This window comes from Lampris incognitus, chromosome 14 (assembly GCF_029633865.1).
Source record: "Lampris incognitus isolate fLamInc1 chromosome 14, fLamInc1.hap2, whole genome shotgun sequence".
Lineage (NCBI taxonomy): Eukaryota > Metazoa > Chordata > Actinopteri > Lampriformes > Lampridae > Lampris > Lampris incognitus.
In genome coordinates this window covers 37,430,506-37,450,767 of record NC_079224.1, presented here as the reverse complement: position 1 = coordinate 37,450,767, position 20,262 = coordinate 37,430,506, and the positions used below count along the sequence as shown (strand labels likewise).

At 42.9% G+C, this 20,262-nt stretch overlaps 1 protein-coding gene across 1 annotated transcript in view; it reads left to right on the top strand.

Moving 5' to 3' along the window:
* The window catches only part of dnah9l (dynein, axonemal, heavy polypeptide 9 like), an 80,195-nt gene that overhangs the window by 20,171 nt on the left and 39,762 nt on the right, over positions 1-20,262 (top strand). Inside the window, exons 16-41 of the mRNA XM_056293619.1 lie at positions 642-811; positions 1,497-1,719; positions 2,185-2,301; positions 2,525-2,611; positions 3,872-4,030; positions 4,267-4,350; positions 4,453-4,611; positions 5,483-5,605; positions 5,942-6,064; positions 6,489-6,713; positions 7,687-7,905; positions 8,358-8,528; positions 9,253-9,378; positions 9,476-9,583; positions 10,109-10,240; positions 10,343-10,503; positions 10,685-10,841; positions 12,145-12,290; positions 12,743-12,859; positions 13,518-13,656; positions 14,682-14,774; positions 15,207-15,401; positions 16,698-16,775; positions 17,249-17,381; positions 17,756-17,883; positions 19,271-19,419. Coding sequence (XP_056149594.1) covers positions 642-811; positions 1,497-1,719; positions 2,185-2,301; positions 2,525-2,611; positions 3,872-4,030; positions 4,267-4,350; positions 4,453-4,611; positions 5,483-5,605; positions 5,942-6,064; positions 6,489-6,713; positions 7,687-7,905; positions 8,358-8,528; positions 9,253-9,378; positions 9,476-9,583; positions 10,109-10,240; positions 10,343-10,503; positions 10,685-10,841; positions 12,145-12,290; positions 12,743-12,859; positions 13,518-13,656; positions 14,682-14,774; positions 15,207-15,401; positions 16,698-16,775; positions 17,249-17,381; positions 17,756-17,883; positions 19,271-19,419 — 3,722 coding nt within the window. The remainder of the gene's footprint in view (positions 1-641; positions 812-1,496; positions 1,720-2,184; positions 2,302-2,524; positions 2,612-3,871; positions 4,031-4,266; positions 4,351-4,452; positions 4,612-5,482; positions 5,606-5,941; positions 6,065-6,488; positions 6,714-7,686; positions 7,906-8,357; positions 8,529-9,252; positions 9,379-9,475; positions 9,584-10,108; positions 10,241-10,342; positions 10,504-10,684; positions 10,842-12,144; positions 12,291-12,742; positions 12,860-13,517; positions 13,657-14,681; positions 14,775-15,206; positions 15,402-16,697; positions 16,776-17,248; positions 17,382-17,755; positions 17,884-19,270; positions 19,420-20,262) is intronic.

Genomic DNA, 20,262 nt, shown 5'->3' with positions numbered 1-20,262 from the left:
CGTGAGTCTGAAACTTAAGCTTGTCGAGGCTTTAGGGTGGTGAGTCCAACTCAAGACCATGGGGCCAAGGCTTATGCAAAGACTGACACCAGAACAGTACAAGTCCAGTTTAACACCATAACTGTAGCTGTATTAGTCTACTGTCATAGTAAAAGTCAAAATTTTACTACACTGATATTTATTTAGGCCTTTATATTTTCAGATTTCAGATTCCAATTTTGCGGTGTTTCTGAGACATGAGTTAACAATAACAAAAAAAAGAAAGGTTAAACTAGACTGTACTTTATTGATCTCCTCAGAGGAAGGTTGACCTAAAAAAATAAGTAAATTCAAGACTTGTACCTGACTGGTCTCGAAAAATGATATTGAGTCCACACTATCCGAGACTGAGTCAAGTCCGAGTCATTTTGCTGTCCAAGACTAAACTGAAAACCTTCCAAACGCGGGCTCGACATCAAGTCCATACTGGAGTACAACAGCTTTATAACAATGTCATCGTGACTCTGTTGGCCAATGTGAATTTCCACCAGAAAATCTGGGGGTTGAGTATCTCTTTGAAAGCCTCGTTGATGGGGTTAGGGTATGTTTTTCAGGTTTAGTTTTGAAGGAATTAGAAACGGTAAACTTCTGACTCCTTTCAGATCAACCTGTTTGAGTCTCTGTATGTGCATGTGAGCAAGATGGAGGACAAGAGGGTGTTCTGTGGCTGGCTGCAGCTAGACATCCGACCCTTCAAACTCACACTTATGAACATCATCAAGAGATGGAGCTGGATGTTCAAGGAGCACCTGCTCAACCACGTCAATGAGAGGTTGGAAACACACACACACACACACACACACACACACACACACACACACACACACACACACACACGCAACAATACACATGGCAAGGTTGCATGGCCTGGTGATGTAGAGAGAAGGGTTAGTGTTTGGTAAGCCAGGTTCAAGTACCTGTATCAGAAAACACCTGCACAGAGGGCATCCAGGTAGGGTAGCAATCTAGTCCGTTGCCTACCAACACGGAGATCGCTGGTTCGAATTTCCATGTTACTTCCGACTAGCTCGGGTGTCCCTACAGACACAATTGGCTGTGTCTGCGGGTGTAAAGTCGGATGTGGGTATGTGTCCTGGTTGCTGCACTAGCACCTCCTCTGGCCAGTCAGGGAGCCTGTTCAAGGGGGATGGGGAATTTGGGAGAATAGTGTGATCCTCCCATGCGCTACGTCCCCCTGGTGAAACTCCTCACTGTCAGGTGAAAAGAAGCGGCTGGCAGCTCCACATGTATCGGAGGAGGCATGTGGTAGTCTGCAGCCCTCCCCGGATCGGCAGAGGAGGTGGAGCAGTGAACGGGACAGTTCGGAAGAGTGGGGTAATTGGCAAAGTACAATTTGGGAGAAAAAGGGGGAGGAAAAAAAATAAGAAAAAAAATGTAATTTTCATTCAGTTATCATTTTGCTACCTGCAACTCCTTTTTCGTCTCTGTCCATCTAGTGTGAGGGACCTGTCCTCCTTTGTCCAGGACACAGCCCATGGTCTGTCTAAAAAGGTGTCAAGTGGGGACTACGCTGGCCTGGTAGATATCATGGGTCACCTCATGGCCATACGAGACAGACAGATCAGCAACGACCAGCACTTTAAACCTCTCAAGTCTACCGCTGAGCTGCTCAAGACCTACGGACAGCAACTCCCAGAGGGCATCTACACACAGCTGGAGGTGTGTGGACATGTTATCAGAGAAACACAGACAAAACACCAATACACATACATACATACATACATACATACATACATACATGCAAAAAAAATACGGGCAGGAATCACATGCATTTTACTTATATGAACACACACACGCACGTGTGCTCAACTGTCTTGTAATTTATATTCTAGAAAAATACGTTTCCTAGAAAAAATGTGAGTGGGCTTGGTGATACCAGCTGGAAAATGTTAGGGTTTATTTTTGGGAGTTTCCCCCCCCCCCCACATATAATTAATAAATATAATTAACAAGTCTTAAAAAACATTTGGAGACAATTTATTGAAGTTATTGGGTGCCAACTTCTTCTTTCGGCTTATTCCCTGTTTTTCAGGGGTCACCACAGTGTGTGTGTGTGTGTTTGTGTGTGTGTGAGTTATTTGCACATACAGTTACCATAAATACAATAACACTGTTCCTGAACAGGAGCTGCCTGAGAAGTGGAAGAGTCTGAGGAAGATAGCATTCACTGTCAAACACGAAGTGGCACCGCTGCAGTCCAATGAAGTCTCAGTCATACGCAGGAAGTGTGTCCGTTTTGAGGTGAGAGAGAGTGCACACACGTCTCCCCCTAGCTGAAGCTATGAATGAGGGGTATAAGATGTCAGTGTGACTACCCCTCACAAAGAGCTCAGTATCAGACACATTAACACTTTATATTTCTCTCCTGAATAATGTATGACCAAACCACCCCTTGCCCCTCCTCAGCGTTATAGATCTCCAGAGCTCGTTGGAATTGTAAATTGGCAGCATTTTGACTTTTCAGGTCAAACAGCTCGAGTTCAGAGAGATTTTCCGTACCGAAGCCATCTTTAAGATTAATGTGGAGGAGCCGTATAAGCTGCTTGACAAGGTGAGGAAGGAGCACTGCAACAAACCCACTGAAAGGTAAAAAGTAGTTTTTGATTTGGGATTATCAGAAATTATTATTATTTAGTACCTTTTAAAGTACTTTAAGAGCATTATAAACTCTTTAAACTTCCTCTCTCAATTTCATGTACGTAACTGGCATGACTTTTAATCAGAAGCAAATTGGTAGAGTGAAAAAAAATGATTAATTCAACAAAGTAGAGTTAAAAATATCAGGAATTAGGAACACTTTATTTGTCATTTCAAATAACGATATAAACAATATTTTGATAAGATAATAATAAGCTATTTTATTTCATGTATGCAAGTACATGAGATGAAATAAAATATAATTTCCCCCAGCCCACAGCAGTGCAACACAAAGACAAAATTACAGATCCAAAAACTACAAGAACACATGTATCCCAACTAGAACACATATATCCAAACTAAGAACACATATATCCCAACTAGAACACATATATCCAAACTAAGAACACATATATCCCAACTAGAACACATATATCCCAACTAGAACACATATATCCAAACTAAGAACACATATATCCAAACTAGAACACATATATCCAAACTAAGAACACATATATCCAAATTAAGAACACATATATATCCAAACTAAGAACACATATATCCAAACTAGAACACATATATCCAAGCAAAGAACACATATATCCAAACTAGAACACATATATCCAAACTAAAAACACATGGCCAAACTAGAACACATATATCCAAATTAAGAACACATATATCCAAACTAGATCACATATATCCAAACTATAACACATATATACAAACTAAGAACACATATATACAAACTAAGAACACATATCCAAACTAAGAACACATACGTATATCCAAACTAAGAACACATATATCCAAATTAAGAACACATATATCCAAACTAGAACACATATATCCAAACTAAGAACACATATCCAAACATATATTGATGGTTCAAAAGGTAATATGATGCTTTGATTTGAAAACATGTTACTCAACACTGAAAATCAGGCTCAATGGAGCTGATTTTGGTTAATTATGTAGTTCAGAATTAGTAATTGTGCAGTTAAAAAAAATGCATTTTTGATCAGATATTTTTCTGACATAGAATAGGTTATGCATCAGCTATTGGAGTACCTAACTGTCAAAGTGTGCATGCATGGATTCACACACATGCACCACTCTTCACGGTATCTCTGACTATCTATCGCTCTCTTTGTCTCTCTGTGTCTGTTGAAAGTCCAACCGTGCTGTAGCAGTTTTAGAAGCAGAGATGAAAAAGTTGCAGGACACAGCTAATCTATTTGAGGTCAGCTTCCCTGAATATAAGCAGTTGTGTCAGTGTCGCACTGACATCATACTGGTCAAAGCGGTCTGGGATATGGTCATATTTGTCAAGGTAAGCATCAATCCATCCATCCTCCACATAAACAGCCTATATATGTTTTTATTATGAACTACAACCTCCATGTTAATGTTCACATGACTGCAAACACTTGCCCTGCTGAAGTGTCCTTTAGCAACACTGAATTGGTACCTTCTCCTGGAGGGCTGTCCCTTTGTTCTGAGTTTGAAAAGCAGAAGACAAAGGAAAAGACATTGTCAGGCTTCTTCCTCTTATTCTCCTCTCCACAGACTAGTATAGAGGACTGGACCAAGACTCCGTGGAAAGAAATTAACGTGGAGCAAATGGACATGGAGCTCAGACGATTTGCAAAGGTCGAACAGACCTCTACTTAAAGCCCAAACCACATCTCCAAAATGTTCATCATCAAAAGCTAGCCATTGATCATTATTTTCAAGCATTTGTGTGTTTTGTAGGAGATTAAGACCCTGGATAAAGAGGTTCGTGTGTGGGACGTATACACGGGTCTGGAAACAACCGTGAAGAACATGCTGACCTCTCTGAGAGCAGTCAACGAGCTGCAGAACTCTGCTGTTAGAGAGAGACACTGGCAGCAGCTCATGAACACCACTGGGGTATGTGCACTAAACTTGTTTGAGACGATGCATGGACACATGGAGGATATAGATAGATAGGTTAGTTGGTTGGCTGATTCTTGAGCTATTCTTTACTATTTACAAACTGGCTGCATGCACTTTTTGGCATCTATAAACTCAAATTAGAAAAAAAAATAAAAATGCAGGAATCCATCCATCCATTATCCAAGCCACGTATCCTACTTAGGGGCACAGGGATGCTGGAGCCTATCCCAGCAGTCATTGGGTGGCAGGTGGGGAGACACCCTGGACAGGCCACCAGTCCATCACAGGGTCGACACATTCACACCTAGGGACAATTTAGTATGGCCGATTCACTTGACTTGCATGTCTTTGGACTGTGGGAGGAAATTGCAAATGCAGTCAATAGAATATTTAATATAAAATATTTATAACATTTTTTTATAATTTTAAAAAATATAAATATAAAAAATATAAATGTTTTATAATTTATAAAATATTTATACAATATTTAAATGCAGGAATAAAAATTCTGCCGTGACCCGACCCTGGAGAAGTGGCTGAAGATGAATGAATGAATGAATAAAAATTCTAATTTCCTTCATTAATGTCTACATTTTCGGACTTTTTAATCCAATGCTCCCAGTGTTGTTGCACTTTGTTCGTTTGCACCCACCTTGTTGTGTGTTATCACATGGCTGTGAACGGGATTGTGTTCTGCTCTGCTCTTTTCTACCCTGCTCTTTTCTGCCCTGCTCTTTCCCCTGTTGTCTTGTCTGGGCCTTGTCCTGTGATGTCCTGTTGCGATCAACACATTTCAGATAACCCAGTTAATCCCTTTGAGAAATCTGATCGCCCGCGGCTGTCTCCTCTACCCTTTGGGCCTCAGGTGAGATTTGTGATGGGGGAGGGCACCACCCTGGGGGAACTGCTGGAACTACAGCTGCATCGTGTTGAAGATGAGGTCAAAAACATAGTAGATAAAGCTGTGAAAGAGATGGCTATAGAGAAGGTAGGCCTGGACACTGGGTTGTGTACCTTGGTGTTTTTATAAAGTTGTGGTAGTTGTTGAGTGCAGGTGGCTCTTAGGTTGTGTCTATCACAAAAAAAATATCTGCACAACAAATGTATTTAATAGGATCTGTATAAAGTGATATATTTCAAAATCAAAATCTAAACCTGAACTTCTCTGTAAGCAATTTTCTCAAGAGAACTAGTGACCTCTTAAGATATCCTTTAAAGAATTTTAATTTTATGTTAAGTACTTAAGTTTGTTGGACAATGTGTTGAATATGTCAAATAGTGGTTGTCTCATCTTCTGGATGAAACTCATCACACTTGCCCTCAGGTGTTAGCCGAGATCACTCAGACATGGAGCGTGATGGCTTTATCCTATGAAACTCACACCAGCACAGGGACACCCCTGCTCAAAGCAGATGAAAACCTGATAGAAACGTTGGAAGACAACCAGGTTAGCATGTTACTCGAGCTTACTAACCAAAGCATGCAGTGCACCATTCACTTCAGTAGTTTAAGACTTGCATTGAGACATGCAGAGAACTCTGTTAATGACTAAGTTAAGAAGCTGATTGATAGTTAAGAATGTGTATTTAAGCTAAGGTAACGCTGAAGGCTTTTGGTTGGAATTATGTTTTGCTTGCACGACATAATCATGGCAAAATTGCCATCTATGCGGTGCTTCATTTCTTTGCATTTGTTTGAGTCAAACACAGTTAATCTTGCGAGTCACGGTCACTCAATATACAATACAAATTGCATAATAGTAAACTTCGACGATGTACCAGGACAAAATCAAATAGTTGACTTAGTGAAATATGTGAAAGGAAACTTTTCTCCTGCCCAGGTTGTCAAAGCCAATCTTATCATCCCATCAGATGCAGCTGCAGAACATTCTGATGAGTAAGTACGTGGAGTACTTCCAGGCAGAGGTGAGTGGCTGGCAGAGGAGGTTAATGGTGGCTGACCTGGTCATCTCCTCCTGGATGTCTGTGCAGAGGACTTGGGCCCATCTTAACAGCATCTTCACCAACAGCCATGACATCCGCTGCCAGCTGGCCAATGATGCCCAGCGCTTCCAGGGCATATACACCGACTTCCAGGTAACATACAGTGCCGAGCAGCACTTCTGAGTAACACATACAGGTAAAACCACAAAAAAGACACACACAGATATACTAAGATGTATACCTATAAATGTTCTATTCTGTGTATCGGCAGTTAAATATTTGCACTCTGTACTTTGTCTCATAAAATGGAAATACAGTCTCTTTTATTGATATCTAATGGTGTTGTTGCCTTTCTATATTAACATATTGCCATCTATTAGAATCACAATCTGTTTGTTTGCCGAATGTAAGACTTGACGAAATAGACGTGATCAGAATCAGAATCCGGATTCAGAAAACTCTATTTGCGGGGGTACGGGTGGCATAGCGGTCTATTCTTTTGCCTACCAAAATGGGGATCGCTGGTTCGAATCCCCGTGTTACCTCCGGCTTGGTCGGGCGTCCCTACAGACACCATTGGTCATGCCTGTGGGTGGGAAGCTGGATGTGGGTATGTGTCCTGATCGCCTTCTCTGGTCAGTTGTAGCACCTGTTCGGGGGGGAGGCAGAACTGGGGGGAATCGCATGATCCTCCCATGTGCTATGTCCCCCTGATGAAACTCCTCACTGTCAGGTGAAAAGAAGTGGCTGGCAATTCCACATGTATGGGGGGGGGGCATGTGGTAGTCTGCAGCCCTCCCCAGATCAGCAGAGGAGGTGGAGCAGTGACCGGAATGACTCGATAGAATGGTAATTGGCCGGATGCAATTGGGGGGAAAAGGGGGGAAAAAAGAAAACTTTATTCGCCAAGTAGAGATGTATGAGGAACTTGTCTTGGTGCAGGTATCAGCATAGATCCAGTAAGTAAGGAGAAAAATATAAGAAGAACAAAATATATTGATTCATTGCTAGTATGAAATGAAAAGGAAATAACACAATCTTTTAAGGTTGAAAGACTTCATACTGTTGTGATATGTCCTATTTATCCCCTCACCCCTTTTTTCTCCCTCTCTGCTCTTTCTTTCAGAACCTGATGACGGGGGTGGTGAAGAACAGCAATGTGCTGGCAGTCACCAACCAGCAGGGCTTCCTGGAGGAGCTGGAGGCATTACAACAGAGGTTGTCTGTGTGTGAGAAGGCCCTGGCCGAGTACCTGGAGACCAAGAGGCTCACCTTCCCCAGATTCTACTTTGTCTCTGCCACGGACCTGTTGGAGATCGTTTCCAAAGGAACGCAACCCAAACAGGCAGGTGGAGGTAGCAAACTGGATGGAGATTTGGATTGAATTACATTTTCTAATGGGGAAATGTATGAGATCCAATGTAGAAATGGGGCCATGTTGCAGGAGACAGTTTTCTCTTTGCTTGTGATTATTTATATAGCAAGAGATTTAAATTGGTATGTTTAAAGGCTAGCTAATTAATTCTGATGTAAAATAATTAAAAGTTTTAACACCAGCCTGTATTGTATCAAGAAAGTAACCCGTTAATAATTTGTGTTGTGATTTTTGTTATTAAGATGAATAATTATCATCTATAGAGTTATTCAACTTTAAATGAACCATTATGAGTATAAACTATATTGAACACCGAGCACAAATTTCAAATCCAGTCAAGAAATGAAGGTCTTAAGAATGTATGAACTGGACAATGGATAGGAGCTCTGACTGGTGACGCTGATGCTGGGTGTATTTTCCAGGTGACCAGACACTTATTGAAGCTATTTGACAACATAGCAGACCTTCGCTTCAAGGATTCAGAGGAGGGTGGAGATGGTGCCGAGGGGGATGGGGAGACTGTTGCGATTGGGATGTACAGCCGAGAGAGGGAGTATGTCCCGTTCTCCGAACCGTGTGTCTGCAAGGGACAGGTACAAAAATAAAACAGATGCGGGTATGCACAAGTAGTTATGGCACCGTGCTTTGGAGACTTTAGTGCAGAAGTTTCTAAAGTTTTGGTTACATAAGGCCTGCTGTGTTTTCTACATTTCTGCACTTTCATATTTTAACTTGGTTGCAAAGGACTGAAAAGGCAAGTCTCTGAAGGTGGAGTGTGCTTGTCATTAGCTAGCAAGCTAGCAGTCCTTATCTGTATTTTTGATTTGTTTATAGATTAACGTTGTTGTAAAGTGTTACGATGTATATATTTTTAATATTTATGATTGAAGTTAGTCAGAATGTGTAAATTCTTAAACAACTTTAGCTCGGTAGCTAGCATGGCCAGAATTAGCATTATAAAAACAATTTTTATCTATCCTTAGCTAATGTAAAACTGTATCTAGGTGTGTGTGTGTGTGTGTGTGTGTGTGTGTGTGTGTGTGTGTGAGAGAGAGAGAGAGAGCGAGAGAGAGAGAGTCCTGTGATGGCCTGGCGGCCAGTCCAGGGTGTCTCCCTGCCTGCCACCCAATGACTGCTGGGATAGGCTCCAGCATCCCCGCGACCCTGAGAGCAGGATAAGCGGTTTGGATAATGGATGGATGGATGGGTATTTTAACTTGCGAATGTATATATCTATTGTTTTTTTAAATATTAATGACAAACGGCATAGCTTTTTAGTTAAATTCAATATGTTCCCTTCTCTGTGTCTTCCTTAAGGCCGAGTCTTGGTTGAGTGCATTGGAGAGCACCATGCGCAGCACAGTTCGAAAGGAGATTCGGGAGGCCGTAGCCGCCTATGAAGATAAACCGCGAGACCAGTGGCTCTTTGATTACCCAGCCCAGGTCTGTGTGTGTTTCATCTGTACAGATCTCAGTGCCATAGCACAGCACTTCAAATACACGACAAATGACGGATTAGTCGTTTTCTTCCCATGCCTAGGTGGGTCTGACTGGCAGTCAGGTGTGGTGGGCTACAGACGTGGGCATTGCATTTGAGAGGGTGGAGGAGGGCTTTGAGACTGCCTTGAAAGACTATAACAAAAAGCAGGTACTGTACACATGAAAGAATAAGGATTGAAAAAGGTACATGATAATACAAATGTGGGCGGCACGGTGACGCAGTGGTTAGCGCGGTCACCTCGCAGTAAGAAAGTCATGGGTTCGAACCCCGGGCTTGTCCAGCCTTGGGGGTCATCCCAAGTCATTCTCTGTGAGGACTTTGCATGTTCTCCCCGTGTCTGCGTGGGTTTCCTCCCACAGTCTAAAGACGTGTAGGTCAGGTGAATCCATACTAAATTGTCCCTAGGTATGAATGTGTGTGTGTGTCTGCCCTGTGATGGACTGGCGGCCTGTCCAGGGTGTCTCCCTGCCTGCTGCCCAATGACTGCTGGGATAGGCTCCAGCATCCTGCGACCCTGATTAGGATAAGCGGCTTGGATAATGGATGGATGGGTGGATAATACAAATGTTTGTCCCTGACAGTTTTAAATGTTTGTTGCATTTTGAACATTACAGTGGATGAACAAAATTGTGTGGAAAGGTGAACGTTTGTTGTTCTTGGGCTGTGTTATAGATCACCCAGCTGAACTCCTTAATTCACATGTTGCTTGGAGAACTGACCCCGGGGGACAGACAGAAAATCATGACTATCTGCACCATCGACGTCCATGCTCGAGATGTTGTCGCCAAACTTATTGCACAGAAAGTAAGACTTGGACACAGTTTCATCAAATCAGTCGTAAATTGAAACAGTACAGAAACGGATATTTGTTTGTGTCTGTGTTGTTGTTGTGAATGTAAATCCTAGGTGATAACAGGCCAAGCATTTGCCTGGCTCTCCCAGTTGCGCCACCACTGGCATGATGAAACCAGACACTGCTACATTAATATCTGTGATGCCCAGTTTCAGTTCAGCTATGAATATCTGGGAAACACCAACAGACTGGTTATCACCCCACTCACTGACCGGTACACAAACACTCACACGCTAAACCACAGACACCCACACCAACTGGCAAACTAAAACACATAACATACAAATAGCAGTGAAATAGTATAATACATTTTAGGTGCACTTTGTACTAAACTACTGCATTATTTAAAAAATGCACAACTCATTGCTGGTTTGTCCCACTTCTTCCTCGATCAGGTGTTACATAACCCTTACTCAATCCCTCCACCTGACTATGAGTGGCGCCCCCTCTGGCCCAGCCGGCACCGGCAAGACAGAGACTACGAAGGACCTTGGTCGCTCCCTTGGCATCATGGTCTATGTCTTCAATTGCTCTGAACAGATGGACTACAAGGTAGTTTTGACTGTACTGAGTTTCTTCCCAGTGCGACAAGATAGTTCCATTTATAGTCTATGATTCTCCTTTTTTGAATCCATGGTCATATCATTGGTTTCAAAAGTGTAATAATAGCAATAATAATTACATTTATATAGCACTTTTCTAGACACCCAAAGCACTTCACATTGAAGGAGGTAACTCACTTCAACCACCACCAATGTGTAGCACCCACCTGGTTGATGCACGGCAGCCATTTTATGCCAGATCGCTCACCACACATCTGCTTGAGGTGGAGAAGGAGGAATCGTTGAGCCAATTACATGAGGGGATGATTAGGCGGCCAGATGGAGACGACCGGGTTGGGAATTTCACCAGGACACCAGGGGACCCCCTACTCTTTGCGATAAATGCCATGGGGTCTTTAATGACCACAGTGAGTCAGAACCTCGGTTTAACATCTCATCTGAAGGACGGCATCTCCTTCAGCACAGTGTCCCTGTCACTGCACTGGGGCTTGCTATTTGTTGTTTTTGTTAGGACCAGAGGGAAGACTGCCCCCTACTGGCCCACCAACGCCACTTCCGGCAGCAACTCAGTTTTCCCGGGAGGTCTGCCATCTAAGTACTAGCCAAGCCCCCACCTGCTTAGCTTCCATCATTTGGCAGAGCCAGGGTACATGTGGGTATGGCTGCAGGCATATATAGCACCTTTAATTCGCTGTGGTAAATGTCTGCCCACGAATACACAAAGCTATCCTACCACACCCACAAAATTGTTCATCTTAACAACGCAATAAATTACTTCCAACAACATTGCAACATTTAGTCATTAATCAAAACTGTTGATCCAGCAGCCTTTGCCAGGATTGCTAATGTGGTGAGTTTGAAAAGGTAATGAAACTAGCTGGGGTTTATTTACATAATTGGAAGGGGTAGTGTTTTTTTTTTTTTTTTTAGGATTTTGGTTTCAAGTTCAAGGTTTATTCCAGGAGTAATTCCAGGTTTATTCCAGGATCACGTTAGGGGGTGCAGTATACGATTAGCTCTTTTTTTAGACATTTATATCAGGCCAACAAGTTTGCTATAACTGCGATTGTAGTTACTGGGTTTTTTTGTGTCCCCCCCCCCCCCCAACTTTCCTTTTATGTGGTTTTCAAAATGTTGGATTGTATCTCTGTGGTTTTCATCATTTTGCTTTCGCTTCAGTGTACCACTACTGTGCGAACACATAAATTAGACCAGCTGAACTGTGATTGTGAACTCACCTTGTGTACCCATGTCTTTCTCTGTCTGTTTGTGTGTCTGTGCTGCCACCCCAGTCAATAGGGAACATTTATAAAGGTCTGGCTCAGACGGGTGTGTGGGGATGTTTTGATGAATTCAACAGGATCTCAGTGGAGGTGCTGTCAGTCGTGGCAGTACAGGTCAAAACCATACAGGATGCCATACGAAACAAGAAACAGAGGTAGGTTGGTCTCTGAAAGACATTGAAACGATTTACATTTATATCTGTTACTATCAAATAGCTCGTACGTCCGTCTGCACATACAGCCATCCAGCCATTTATCCTTCCAACCATCTGCTTATCTTTAACCCTGTGTTTTGCTCAGTGATTAGAAATGGATGTACTGTTCGCCAGTCAAATTAGCCTAGGCACCTTTGGATTTTATAGCAATATAGTTTTAAATTTATCTGAAAATAGCCAATATATCTTATCTTTATCTCAGTTATTAAAAATATTTATAATATATATGGTTAATGGTTGTTATTTAAAATGGGTCATTTCGACCTGAACAGAACACAAAGGTTAATTGAAACTCTGTGTGTGTGTGTGTGTGTGTGTGTGTGTGTGTGTGTGTGTGTGTGTGTGTGTGTGTGTGTGTGTGTGTGTGTGTGTGTGTGTGTGTGTTTGTTCAGGTTCCACTTCCTGGGGGAGGAGATAGAATTGAGGCCAACAGTAGGAATCTTCATAACTCTGAACCCTGGCTATGCCGGCAGGGCTGAGCTCCCAGAGAACCTCAAGGCTTTATTCAGGTCCGCTTAGAGAGAGCGAGAGTTGAATTTTTAAAGCAAGTCTTTAACAAAAAAATGATCAAAAAACAGACTTGAAATCTTTTTAACAATTTAAACAATATTTGTCAAATTACAAACAAACACGCAACATGCATCTTTTAACAATCCCAATAATCATTCAACAACAACTCAAACCATAAAAAACAGTTAAGACCCCTTTTATCCGAGCTCTGCAGCAAAACCCAGCTCATCCTCCATGGTTGAACACAGCACCCCTTTATAACACCACATGGTAGTGAATGTGTCCAGGTCCTTCATTGCTTTGTAATAATTAAAATCTGCCCTTATCCTGGCCTTGACCATCCTGGTAAACAACAGTTCAACATCACATTGTACACACTCTTCATTCCGGCTCACATAAATAGCCATTTTTGCCTTCCCTGCAATGAAGTTCAAGAGTTGGCATTTATATTTTATACATTGGCTATATTTGAAACTGAAAATAAAATTCTGTTTGCAAAAACTTTTCCCAGATGATCTAAATAAATTGTCGAATAGCAGAAACAGGGGTGTAAGCCTCACACATTCTAAAAAACAATGAAAGACTGATTCTCTCTGGAAGAGCGAGAGAGAGAGATGACGTTGGTTTTAGAGGCTAATATCTGACTAATCGATTCAGGCCCTGTGCGATGGTGATCCCTGACTTTGAGCTGATCTGCGAGATCATGCTGGTGGCAGAAGGCTTCATAGATGCTCGTCTGCTCGCTCGCAAGTTCATAAGCCTCTACACTCTCTGCAAGGAGCTGCTGTCCAAACAGGTACGAAAGACCAACTGCTATGAGGAATACATGAATGTATCAAGTCAAACATCTCTATTTTTGGATGACCCATATTAATGTAGCAACCGAGCCTGAATGTCTGAGCAAATAGATTAGTGTGATAGTAGGTACACAGTTATCAAAAGGATACCTCCCATCATGATGTTATGCCGATCACACCTCCAGAAGGCTCAACACTGAGTCTGTTTTTTCCAATAAACATGCCAAGACTCAGTACTAGTCAGGATTATACTTGATTATGTTCAACACCAAGTGCTGAATAGTGTATTGGATTGTCTTGATGCATGCTCAATAATCCAGGTAAGAAAATCAAAGGAGGTTGAATCAGTTTGTCTGGACAACGTTTATTGACAGGTTCGTTTCATCAATCAACTAAGTGACATCTCAGTCTAAACTGACTGCAGGTGTCCCCACCCTTATAAGCAATATAGCTGCATAACGACTGAAACCAACAACCAGTTTCATATGCAAATATGGGTGTGACCATTAACTAGAGCTTTGAAGGCCATGTGCACTATTCACAGCGGACTAGGGAATTTGCAATCCAAGCATTGTAAAATGGCAACTGTATGGCATATGGGGAATAGTACACTTGGCCTTTGAAGCTGTGGTTAATCGTCATACCCTTATTTGCATATGAAACTGGTCGTTGGTTTCGGTTGTTATGCAGCTGTATTGTTTATAAGGGTGGGGATACCTGCAGACAGTCTAGACTGAAGAGGTCACTTAGTTGAGTGATGAAACGTATCTGTCAATAAACGCTGCATCCAGATGAACTGATTCAACCTTCTTTGAATGTATTGGATTAGACAAAAAACAATTCTTACATTATGATGTAAAATATTCATGTTATGGTTGATATATTTCAGAATCAGAATCATGTTTATTGGCCATGTAGGTTTGCACATACATATATGGAATTTGACTCCAGTTTCAGTGTACTTGATATAGAATAACAACACTACAGCACAATTTTCATGACTTACATTACACATTCTCCTCAGGATCATTATGACTGGGGCTTGAGGGCCATCAAATCAGTTCTGGTGGTGGCTGGATCCTTGAAGAGAGAAGACAAGAGCAAGCCCGAGGAACAGGTGTAGTTTTCTTAATAAGGAAAGTGTTTCAGCCATTTTTCAAATACTTTTATCCAAAGCATCTTTATTCATTTATGTCTGAAAGTGCAATAAATTGTGTATAACGTTGATTTTCATGATACATATATCCAGAATATTGGGATTTCAATACTACAAAAAATTTTTTCACTTAGATCATCTACTGTAGTTGAAATTTAGCAAGGTGATGAAAGTTGCAAAGCATGAGCCAATATAATGGCCTTCCTAAAATCACCAAGGCTAACTTTTATGATTTAATAATTGCTTGCTCAATAATTGTGTGCATTTTGAGTATGGGTAGCTGCTATCCCTTGCAGTATTAGTGTCCATCATCGACCTGTCATCTCCAGCTCTGAATATATTAGCATGTATAAATTATGATGCATAAATTATGAACACCTCGTCTCTCCTCAGGTGCTGATGCGGGCGCTTAGGGATTTCAACCTGCCTAAGATAGTGACCAGTGATGTACCTATTTTCCTGGGGCTGATCAGTGATCTGTTCCCCCAGCTGGATGTGCTCAGGAAGAGAGATCCTGAGCTGGAGAATGCTGTGCGCCAGTCAGTCAGTGAACTGCGCCTGCAGCCAGAGGAAAATTTCATACTCAAGGTATGGAATGGAAGTTGCTTTGTTTACAACACTATCTAAATAAGGCAACAGTAAAAAAAAAAAAAAAAAATTTATTTTATTTTTTTCATAAATCATGCAGTCATCTTCATGAAACTCGTAATGGTGGTAAGTCCATAATGACATACATTTCTGATCTTGGAGGGAGATTTGTAAGGTATAGATATGTGGCAAAAATGTTATTCATATTTGCTCTAGGGTGGCACGGTGGCACAGCGGTTAGCGCGATCGCCTCACAGCAAGAAGGGTCCTGGGTTTGAGCCCTGGGGTAGTCCAACCTTGGGGGTTGTCCCAGGTCGTCCTCTGTGTGGAGTTTGCATGTTCTCCCCGTGTCTGCGTGGGTTTCCTCCAGGTGCTCCAGTTTCCTCCTACAGTCCAAAGACACGTTGGTCAGGTGAATCGGCCGTGCTAAATTATCCCTAGGTGTGAATGTGTGTATGTGTCGGCCCTGTGATGGCCTGGTGGCCTGTCCAGGGTGTCTCCCCGCCTGCCGCCCAGTGACTGCTGGGATAGGCTCCAGCATTCCCCGCGACCCTGAGAGCAGGATAAGCAATTTGGTGTCCCTACAGACACAATTGGCTGTGTCTGCGGGTGGGAAGCTGGATGTGGGTGTGTGTCTTGGTCGCTGCACTAGCGCCTCCTCTGGTCGGTTGGGGCACCTGTTTGGGGGGGAGGGGGAATGGGGGGGGGGAATAGCGTGATCCTCCCACGTGCTATGTCCCCCGGGTGAAACTCCTCGCTGTTAGGTGAAAAGAAGCGGCTGGCAATTCCACATGTATTGGAGGAGGCATGTGGTAGTCTGCAGCCCTCCCTGGATTGGCAGAGGGGGTGGAGCAGTGACCGGGACAGCTCGGAAGAGTGGCGCAATTGGCCAAATTCAATTGGGGGGAGGAAAAAAAAAAGCTAACTGAATAGTTTTACAATTGTGTGTGTGTGTGTGTGTATGTGTGTGTGTGTATATATATATATATATATATATATATATACACGTATATGCACATATAGTATATATAAAATCCAGTGCTCCTTATTTGTTGAGCGCTTTCCCTACCATTGAGTGTTTCTTTTAACAAAGTTATATATATATATATATCCATCCATCCATCCATTACCCAAGCCACTTATCGGGGAGGCGGGGAGACACCCTGGCCTGCTGCCCAATGACTGTTGGGATATATATATATATATATTTTTTTTTTTTGGACTAAAAAGCATAAGGTATTGTTGATTGCCACAGTGCAATGTGATACTGTGACTTCCATGTTTGTGTGTCTGTAGGTGACCCAGTTGGAGGAGCTGTTGGCTGTGAGACATTCGGTGTTTGTGGTAGGGGGACCAGGAACAGGGAAGAGCCAGGTACATGAAAAACAGCTTCTCAAGTTATGAGTACAAAACAGAGTGGGGTGCTCTTAAAATGTCCCTCGCTGAAACCAAAATCCCGATGCAAAGGAATGTCTGCTTATCCGTGTTTATTGAAATCCTTTAGCCCAGCGTTTCTCAAACCTCTCCTGGCGGACCACTTGTCCTGCATGGTTTAGATCTCTCTCTGCTCCAACACAGCTGATTTAAATGATCAGTTTTGTTATTAGGCAGCTTCGGGAGCTCATAACGAGTTGATCATTTGAATCAGCTGTGTTGGAGCAGGGAGATATCTAAAACATGCAGGACAAGTGGCCCGCCAGGAGAGGTTTGAGAAACGCTGCTTTAGGCAATAGTACTGTTCAACTCCGATAACATGTTTGCTCCCATCAGTGACGATCAGCGACTCTGCCTTGTGGCAACACACAGTGAAAACACACACTAGTAGATATGTAATCTCTATTCTTCAGATCCTGAAGACACTTCACAGAACTTATGCAAACATGAAGATGAAGCCTGTGTGGAATGACATCAATCCTAAAGCTGTGACCACAGACGAGCTGTTTGGATACCTGCACCCAGCTACCAGAGAGTGGAAGGACGGTGAGAGGAGCCATCGCTATCTCCTTCAGAATGGATACTTAGTAAAAGTTAGCAAGGGCCATTTTTGGCATTAGGAAAATTGTTCTTTGGAAAATTGGCGCCTGATGACTGCTGAGAGCAGGATAAGCAGTTTGGATAATGGATGGATGGATGGATGGAAAATTGGTTTTGTTCCCTGGCCTATGCCCTATTTTGGTTGTAATGCAAATGTATTGTGGTTGAAAATTGGTTTTTGCTTGTGTAGTTTTATCATGACATATTAAATGACTAACTACTCTGGGTTTATTTATTTATTTATTTATTACACCACTGAGGGGTAAGAGTTGCTACATGGATGTGGCAGAAATATATTGGACTTTTTGTCTTTTCCTAAGGTCTCTTCTCTTTCACCATGAGAGAGCTGACCTCGGTGGGCCACAATGGGCCAAAGTGGATTGTTCTAGATGGAGACATCGACCCCATGTGGATAGAGTCACTTAACACAGTCATGGATGACAACAAGGTTTGTGTGAATTTGTGCTCCTTTCAGCTCTTGTACATACTTTCTATGAGTTTTGTTTCTTTTTCCCCTCCTTTTTTCTCCCAGTTGTAGTTGGCCAATTACCCCACTCTTCCAAGCCATCCCAGTCGCTGCTCCACCACCTCTGCTGATCCGGGGAGGGCTGCAGACTGCCATATGTCTCCTCCAATACATGTGGAGTCGCCAGCCACTTCTTTTCACCTGACAGTGAGGAGTTTCGCCAGGGGGATGTAGTACGTGGGAGGATCATGCTATTCCCCCCCAGTTACCCCTCCCCCCCAAACAGGTGCCCCGACCGACCAGAGAAGATGCTAGTGCAGCGACTAGGACACATACCCACATCTGGCTCCCCAACCCGCAGACACGGCCAATTGTGTCTGTAGGGACGCCCGACCAAGCTGGAGGCAACACGGGGCCTCGAACCGGCGATCCCCATGTCAATGGGCAACGAAATAGACCGCCACACCATCCAGACACCCATTTTGTTTCTTTTAAATTAAACTTAATATACCCGTCTCCAAACCCTAAAAAAATACTCTTGTCTGGATCAGAACCATGAAAAATTATTAACCCCCCCCCCCATTTTCTCCTCTTAACTCTTCCACTGTTTCTTTTGTAACACTTTGCTCTTACTTGGATGTTCTGTCTTCACAGGGTAATAATAATAAAGCCACTCATGTCATGACATTTGGATCCCTGGTTTTGGTTGTTTATCATTTTGTTGATGTAGAAATTAAAATCTCTTTCGCTGTTGCAGTCACTATGGGCCACATTGAATAAGAGATAAGAGTCTCAGCTGAAGGCCTAAAATAAAAGAATCAATACTGTATTGCTTTTCATTAGCCTCAGCTCGAGTAAAGCTCACAAATTTATTCATGACAGTATTTCTCAGCCACATTTTTATACCATACCATACCATGACCCATCCATCTGTGAGCATGGCATGTTGGTGACAAATTCTGCCCCAACAGTGGCAGCACGGTGGCTCAGTGGTTAGCACTGTTGCCTCACAGCAAGAAGGTCCTGGGTTTGAACGCTAGGCCGTCCCAGGACCTTTCTGTGTGGAATTTGCATGTTCTCCCTGTGTCTGTGAGTTTTCTGCGGGTGCCCTGGTTTCCTCCCACCATCAAAAAGACACACATGTTCGGGTTAATACTCCTGTCTGTGTCCCTGAGCAAGGCAATGGAAAGAAGAACTGGAGTCGGTCCCCGGCTGCTGCAGCTGCCCACTGCTCCTATACAATAGCATGGGTTAAATGCAGAGAACAAATTCGTTGTAAGAATACAATGACAAAATAAAGTGTCTTTCTTTTCAAAACAAGATGAACCAGGTCTTTCCATCAGGCCATTGTCTTCCTCCCTTGGTCCAGGTGCTGACTCTAGCCAGCAATGAGAGGATAAATCTGTCGTCTTCTATGCGTCTGCTGTTTGAGATCTCTCACCTGAGGGCAGCTACTCCGGCCACTGTGTCCAGGGCAGGAATACTCTATGTCAACCCCCAGGACCTCGGCTGGAGCTCGTAAGATGTGTACAAAAACCACACAAAAACTGACAAGCAAAATATGTCCTGCTTATCACGTGCTTATCTATACCCTAATTCTGATCTGCTGACGTGTAATTTCCCTACAAAAAAGTTCCATTTGAATTAAAGTGATCTGATTTTAAATTCACATGAAAGGGAAACAAATTGTTGTTTTCAACATTATCTCTATATACAGATGTTGTAGGGGTAACACTCCATTAGCAGCCATGATACCAAGCAGTCTTCTGTCTATCTCTGAAATGCTGCTGAAATTGTGTCGGCCGGTGACATCACTGGTGGACAATCTGTGAATGTGAAACTGTACTTCCTGGTTTGCTAATAGGTTAAATTGTATAGGAAAATGCAGATAAAAAGTCCACATTATGCATCTGTATGTTGTGTTGTTATTCCCATTTTCCTATACTGCTGTATAATGTAGCATTGTTATTCACAGTCTCTTAACACAGTGCAGCATATCGGCGAACCAGGAAGTAATTGTTCACATTCATGGATTGCCAGCCATTGGGTGGCACGGTGGCCCAGTGGTTAGCGCTGTCGCCTCACAGCAAGAAGGTCCTGGGTTCGAACCCTGGGATTGTCCAACCTTGGGGGATCACCCCAGGTCATCCTCTGTGTGGAGTTTGCATGTTCTCCCCGTGGCTGTGGTGGGTTTTCTCCGGGTGCTCTAGTTTCCCCCACCATAAAAAAGATATGCATGTTAGGGGTAATACTCCTGTCTGTGCCCCTGACCGAGGCAATGGAAAGAAGAACTGGAGTTGGTCCCCGGGTGCTGCACAGCAACTGGCCACTGCTCCTAGCTACACAGCTAGGAATGTGCAG